General features: G+C 58.2%; 1 protein-coding gene across 1 annotated transcript; it reads right to left on the reverse strand.

Annotated features, from left to right (window-relative positions):
* Positions 1–5,814, reverse strand: DIPK1B (divergent protein kinase domain 1B; the record flags this gene model as incomplete). The annotated part of the gene is made up of 5 exons (XM_080355902.1): positions 1–813; positions 1,529–1,705; positions 1,869–1,976; positions 3,217–3,351; positions 5,752–5,814. The coding sequence occupies 5 exons, from the start codon at positions 5,812–5,814 to the stop codon at positions 1–3; spliced, it is 1,296 nt and encodes a 431-aa protein (XP_080212028.1).
* Between the last annotated feature and the right edge of the window lie 1,563 nt (positions 5,815–7,377).

Genomic DNA, 7,377 nt, shown 5'->3' on the forward strand with positions numbered 1-7,377 from the left:
TTAGGAATATTTGGTGTTTGAGATCTTCTTCCAGAGCAAGGTCTTGAGGTTGTTCAGCACCAGGGAGTGGTGCACTTCCATCTGGCTGGCCAGCCCGCTGAGGGTCATGCAAGTTCGGAGCTGCTTCTGCAGCTCGTCCTTCAGCTCCAGCGGCGCCCCATACAGCAGGTAGTCCTGCAGCAGCCCGCAGACCTTGGCCAGGTTGGGCTGCACCATCTCGCTCTTGCACTGCTTCAGGAGTTTGTCGCACGTGGCCATGCAGTCCTTCCCGTAGGTGCAGTCCACGTTCTGCTCACAGTGACGGCCCTTGAGGAAACCTCGGATTGTCATCTCCGTCGCCACCTTCCTCAGGTTGACCATTTTGAAGTCATATTTGTCGTTGTAGCCCACGTTCTTCAAGCTGGTCTCGCAGATGTAGAAGTTCCCGTAGGTCCCGTGGAATATCTCCTCCACGAACTCCAGAAGGCCGATGGAGATCTTGGCCCGCCGGGGCCAGGCTGGTGCAGACCACTGGTGGATGAGTTGGTGGACGACTGAAGGCAGCAGCGACTGGAGGAAATCTGGGACATCCACTCCATAGAGCGAGGTGTGGGGGATCTTCTCAGTGACGTAGAGGTCCCCGCAGTGCCCCAGTAGCTTGGACGTGTGCTCTTTCTCATGCAAGGAGAGCATGAGAAGAAACTCGTTGAGCTGAAGTAGCGCCCAGATGGATTTGGCCTCTGCTAAAGACACTTTGCCATCCCGGTTCACATCTGCCATGGCGATGATCCGGCTCACCAAGGCTGCCAGAGAAGGCTGATCTCCCAGGTTGGACTGTGAACGGAACAAGAAGTGGCATCAGACCCTTGCGGCTCCCTGTGCTCGGGCTCAGGATCATGAAACTGAACCGGAGAATCAAAACCTGAGCTCAGGATCATGAAACCGAACTGAAGAATCAAAACCTGAGCTGAGGATCGTGAAACAAAACCGGAGAATCAAAACCTGAGCTCAGGATCGGGAAACCGAACTGGAGAATCAAAACCTGAGCTCAGGATCGTGAAACCAAACTGGAGAATCAAAACCTGAGCTCAGGATCGGGAAACCAAACTGGAGAATCAAAACCTGAGCTCAGGATCATGAAACCGAACTGGGGAATCAAAACCTGAGCTCAGGATTGTGAAACCGAACTGAAGAATCAAACCCTGAGCTTGGGAGAGAAGGAAACAGCCACCGTGTTCGAGCAAATTCGGTGCTGTCCCATAGTGTATGGCTCTAAATTCAGCTCCAGCAGAATTTGACCAGCCTTGGAGCAGCTCTAGAACGAGGTCTTGCAAATAAGAACTGCTGGGTGAGAATGGAAGGGGTTTTTCTTGGCTAACGCAGCACTTGCTCTGTGTTAAGGGTAAGGAGCCCTGCCCGGCGCCCAGCTGATGGACTGTGAGCCAGAGGAGCTCTTGATTAAGGGGAAGGAAAGACACATTTTAGATTTTTCTGAATCACAAGTGGCACCCCAGGCCTGTGAGATCCCAGAGGGACCCTCCGCACTGACCTTGAGGAAGTTCAGGAGCATTTCTTTGAACTCATCCATCGACGTCCCCCGTGTGGGTTTGTCAAAGAGGACCACGTCCCTCCTGGGCACCGAGGCTGGGTGGCTGTCTGCCTTGAAAGCTTCTTCGATGCCGCATTTGATGATCACCTCTGTCTCCCTCCAGAGCCCGCTGTAAACCTACAGCCAGGGAGAGGGGACACGGTGGAAAACAACAGCGAGTGCGGTTGGGTTTGGGATGGGAACCGGGGATGGGGTGAGGAACAGACGTGCGGGCAGGTGGAGGAGGACATCTCCCATCTTTGATGCTCTCGCCCACCCCCAGCAATGCGGGGAGACCTACCTGCTGGGTGGGAGAGGAGGAGAGGCAGTGCTGGAAGTGAAGGCTGCGTTCCTCACACAGGTCTTTGCACGTGGAGCCAGAAATGATTCCTTTCTTGTACTGGTCGCACTGGGGAGGCAGAGAGAGGAGCTCAGTGCAGGCAGCTCCCCGTTTTCCTCAGTGCTTTATGCAAGGTGGGGTGGGGACAGCAGGGACCCCCCCGTGCTGCTGGAGGGACCGCGGGGGATTTGCTCCCAGGTGCTCCTGCCGCAAGCCCAGGGGCTGGGGAGCTGCTGGGATGGATGAGAGGCCAGTGTGGAAATGAGTGAGGATGAGGATGCTCAGGCTGCTCAGCAGAACAGCAGCCCCCGCTGTGAGCTGGGCTGGCCCTGGTCCAGGGGATGGTGGGGACAGGGACAGAACGTGGCTCCGAGTGCAATCAAGGTGGCTGGATGAGCTGGAGACATCCCTGGGCAGGAGAGGCGGCAGCTCTGCCAGGCACAACAGCCGCAGGGCTGGAAACAGGAGCTGCGGGAATTCACTGCCTCTTCCCCTCTTTTTGTTTGTTTTCCTCCCGACATGGATGGGAATTAACCCCTAGACCTGTTCGCAGGGGACACAGCCAGACACGGCATCTTAAACCCCGAGCTCAGCGCAGGAATTAGCGCCCGAGACCCCGTGGTCAGAGTCATGCAGAAAATCAAATTAAACGATCGTCGCTGTTGTTATGGCAATTCCTGCCTCCCTTCTCTGCTGAAGGATTGATGAACGAGGCGTTCTCAGCCAGAGCCTGGCGTCCTCCTCCTTGCCTGGGAGGGTGCCCTGTCCCCCTCCATGGGGCACACACAGCGGTCCTGGGGTCCCATGGATGCTGTGGGGTGCAAGCTGCACCCCCTGCAAACCCCAGGTGTGGCAAAACACAGCGAGCCAAGCTCCCACGAGGGCTCAGCTCTTGGTGCAGGCTGGTGCTCTCTTTAGAGCACATCATTAGGCACAGAGAGGTACCCGCTGCTCCCTTTTCCTCTGCGGAGCTCGGGGGGGCTGGTGCGATGCTCTCCCTGCCCGCAGATCCTGCTCTGACATTGCAACTTCATCTCCACAGACGTTAATCTGCCCACGTTTGCCCAGCCTGCCCTGGCCAGCTTCCCTCCAACATCTGATTAAATGGTTTTGCCGTCACCCTGGCAGGATAAGGTCACCTCTCCCGCTCCGTGTGACACCGGGGATGCTGCTGCCAGGAGGGCTCCCTGTCCCAGCTCCTGTGCAGGGTGCAAAGCACCGCGCAGGGCTCGGGGGGCTCGAAATGGGGTTCCCACAGCCCCACTCACCCCAGTACCCCAAACTGGGACCAGCACTGGCCGCCACTCACGATTATCATCCGGCAGACGTGGCCGCGGCAGAGCTCCGAGTAGGACGAGTAATGCATGTACGCCACCCAGCTGCCCACGAAGATGCCCAGCCACACCACCAGCAGGTATTTCACCTTGATGCCCGGGAGGCGACTCTGGAAGGAAAAGAAAACGCTGGTGAAGGCCGGGGGTTCTGGACAAGAGCAACTTCTTTTATACAAACCAACCTGAGCACTGGTGAAACCTTCAGCTTATTTTTTTAATATACATTCACCAGCCTATTATGCAACTCCTGCTGCAAGTAGGTCACTTAACATTCCCTAAAAGCGGGGAGATGACAGCACTGGGCTGCGAGGGGCCAGCTGCACCCGCTCTGCTGCCCACACCAGGGCTGAGCCGCTGCCTCTGCAACCCCAGGACTCACCATTTGGGCTGCCAGAGGTTCTGCTTCTGCCCGGGAGACCCTTATCAGCAGAACCCCCCTTGCAAATCCCGCCCCAGGCACAGCAGGCGGCTGCTGCCAGCTCCCGCGTGGGAGCGAGCGAGTAACGAACCTGGAAGCGTGTGGATAATACGCGGTGCAAGCGGCTCGCAGCGTGATTTTGTTTTGCTGGCGTCGTTTCTTCCCCTCTGACCCCGCAAGCGGCAGCGCTGCTGCCATCTGGCCTCCCTGCGATACAGGTTGTTTACCTGACCCGTGTAACACAGTGCAGATCCCCAGCAGTTCCTAAGGGCAGGGAGCTGATCCTTCCATCTATAGATATTTCCTGCTTCTCACCAGGCTAAGAGAGCCCTTGGCCAGTGGCCCCCTCCAAACTCTCCTCTCTCCTTGTGCCCAGACCCCACAAATGGGCTTCACAGGAATCAGGCAGGCAGGTCCGTCTCAAAATTACATCTTGCATGTTAATTGGAAATGCCAAAGTGTGAAGTGAGCCGGGATGCCCGTTTTGCCCATCAAGCAGTGGCGCCACTCATTAACACCTGTTAAAGTGAGCCCGACCACGGCGAGGACGCGGCAAAGACGAAGGATCCGTGGCTGCTCCTGGGAGCTGAAAAGCAGCTCAGGTCTGCAGTCAGAGACAAACCATTGTGATCCATGAGATCCTCCCCAGTACTGCAGCCCCCCAAAAACTGCCCAGTGGAGGGTATGTGACCCACCAGGCCCCCTGTCCTCAGCAAAGAGGCTCTTTCCATGGATTTCCCACTAGAGACACTGGGATGGCCAAAATGTCCTTTTTTGCTTATTTGGACCTAGAATCCATCACATTCCCTGGGCAGAAGAGGGGTCAGGACTGAGACCTGAGCATGGCATTGCGAGTGCTGGCTTCATTGTCCCTCTAAATGATGGGGAGAAATGCGGAGGTCAGTTATGCATTGAAACAAAAGCTTCCACTGGGATTTAGTAATAGTTTGGATTCGTGTCTAGTGCTAAGGCTTCTTCCAAGGGCTCAGTCTCAAGGCACAGGGACTTCCCTGCACCACAGCCTGTTCCCCTTCACTTCAGTGAGCTGCTGTGTTTAGTTTTACGGTGACTCTGGGGGACCTGGAAGCGACTTCGGGTCACAACTGTTCAAAGGCAAAATGGATGCAGCATCACAAAATCCCGCTCCATCCCTGCTGCTCCCCTGCAGTGCCTTGGGAACATGGGGGGTTGTTTCGCAGTGGGTCGCAGCGGTGGGGACGGTGCCAGGGCTGGCGTGCTCCCAGGGGCAGCTGGTGTGACTGTCACCCCCTCCCAGGTGTATCCTGGCACAAGGGAACCCACCCTCTCCCCAATGCACCCAGCTTGGCTCTCCTTGCCAGACCCAGTCCCCAGCCCCTGCCCACCCCCGTGGCCCCATGCAACCGTTTCTCAGCCCCTTTGTCTCGCAAGAAGACAACCTGCATGGAAGCTCATCAACCAAAGGCCCATTTTCCCTGGGAGCAGAGCCACAGCACCCATCTGCCTCTTGACTGTCCTGGGGACACACAGAGCCACCTTCCTGTGTCCCTCCTTTTTCTCTCCAGCCACAATAACCTCTCTGGTCCAGTACCTTTGTCAGTCAGGGCTTCTCATCCCATGACTGCAGAGAAAACACCCAGGCCAGCATCCCCAACCCCACCACCTCTGGGTCCCCGGAGCACCGAGATGAGTTCCCACCAACCCCCAGTAATTCAGGGAGGGGAAGTGGGGAAGCAAAAATAAATAAATAAATCAAAGAAAGAAAGAGAGGGAAGAAGTCATCCCTGCCCTGAGCTGCTGCATCGGCTTCTTCATTCACCGCTGAGGGATGGGCTGCCCTGGTGCTTCGCGGCCAGTGCGGCTCCCCCAGCACCGCAGAGCGGGGGGTTATGCAACCGCCTGCGGCTCCCGGTGCCGCTCTGGGCTCCCCCGGTGCCGGTGCGGGTCCTCCCGGTGCCGGTTCCCGGCTCCCCAGCCCCTTGCACCGGTCAGCGGGGGAACCGCAGCGGAGCGCCCCTTTGTGCGCGGCCGGTACCGGGATGCAGAGACCGGCATCACCGCGCAGCCCCCGGACCCGGCGCATCCCCCCGCCCCAGCGCATCCCCCCCGGTACCTGCAGGCCCTTGGAGAGGGGGCAGAACAGCACCAGATGCACCAGTCGCCGGATCCTCCGCATGCTGCGGGCGCCCCGCGGCCGCGGGCCTCAAGCACCGGGGGGCATGGCCGCGGCCCCCGCCTCGCCGCCGGGGGGGAGCCGGGGGGGGGCCGGCGGGGGTGGCCCGAGCCCTCGCCACCCGCTCGCTCCGCCGCAGCGCCCGGCCCGGCCCGGCGGGGCTCAGCGCGGCTCCGCCCGGCTCGGCGCGGCGGGGGCGGCGCGTCAGCTCCGCCGCAGCTCGGGGAGGCGGGGGGCGGCCGCCCGGTACGGCCCCACCGCATCAGCCCCCACCCCACCCGCCCCAGGGGTAAAACCCACCCGGGAGTCCCACCCCCAGGCTCACCCCACCGCCCGGGGGTACCCGGTTGCGGGTTCATGGAGATGCTGATCCCCCCGAGCGCTCACAGCAGCTCGGGTTCTATTTAAAGCGATTCGAGGGGCAGCCTGGGAGAGCCCCCCCCGGCCGGCAGCGGGTGAGTTGCAAGCACGGCCCCAGGGCTGTGTGCCCCCCGGCATCGCCCCTGCTCTCTCCCTTCCCCGCTGCCTCCCTCCTGAATCTTAAACCCGAGCAGCAGTGTCTGTGTCCCTGTTTGCATCGCGTCTGGGCAGTGAAACCTCCAGGCGAGACAGGGGCTGCTTTGTGTCAGCTGCGAGCAGACAGCCCAGGGACAGCCTCTCATCCAGGGGGGCTGCTAGAGCAAGGGGAGAGACAAAAATATGATGCAAAATGGTCTGGGAGGGTCAGTGATGGGACCATTGTTAAGATAATTCCTCGCTCGCTATTAGTAAATCTTCAGATTATCCATTTGTCTCCTTTTTGTGGTTCAGACTGCTTCCTTCCATTTGAATTTGGCTGGTCGCATCATACCCAGCGGTTCCTACTCGTTGTCAAGCATCGGGTGCCTGAGGACTAACCAGCAAAGCCTTTGCTGGCCTTATCTGATCAGCTACTATAAATAATGAGCATCACAACAAATTCACACCAAAACACCCCAAATCCTGCAGCTTGTTTGCTGCCTTCTTTTAATATCAAGGAGATCCCTGCTGCTCTCCCACTGTGCGGAGCCAGAGCGGCGCCGTGACCTCCACGCTCGCCTCGCCAAGCAGACGTTGCCCGCGGTGTTGCTTCAGTGAGGGGCCGGGTTAACATCGCCTTGTCTGCCTGCAGCTCTCCTCTGTGCAGGATTTTACATCCTCCTGAAGCCAGGATGGTTCTCTGGAGCTTACACGGTTTATTTTTAGTTTTAATTAGCCCAATAAAAGAGAGATCCTTTGTGATTTTTTTTTTCCTGGTGGGGTTGGTAATTTGGAAAACGGTGGGGACAGGAAGATGGGTTGCTGGGTGCCTGGTAGCTGAGGCAGCTGTGAGGATGAGGAGGGTACGGGTGCTACAATATGCTGCTTTGCTTTGCAGCTGCAGGAAAACAGCTCCTCTGCTCAAGCAACAATAAATTCCTTATTTCCCTCCCAACCTGAAGATGGTTATTTTCATGCTCATCAGAGATGGGAAACGACGTGCCTGGGCCAAAGCTGAGAGAGGCTTGAAGTGCCATGGATCTCTGCTGTGGGGCTCTGCAACGTTCA

Source organism: Nesoenas mayeri (assembly GCF_963082525.1).
Source record: "Nesoenas mayeri genome assembly, chromosome: 18".
In the NCBI taxonomy this organism is placed as follows: Eukaryota; Metazoa; Chordata; class Aves; order Columbiformes; family Columbidae; genus Nesoenas; species Nesoenas mayeri.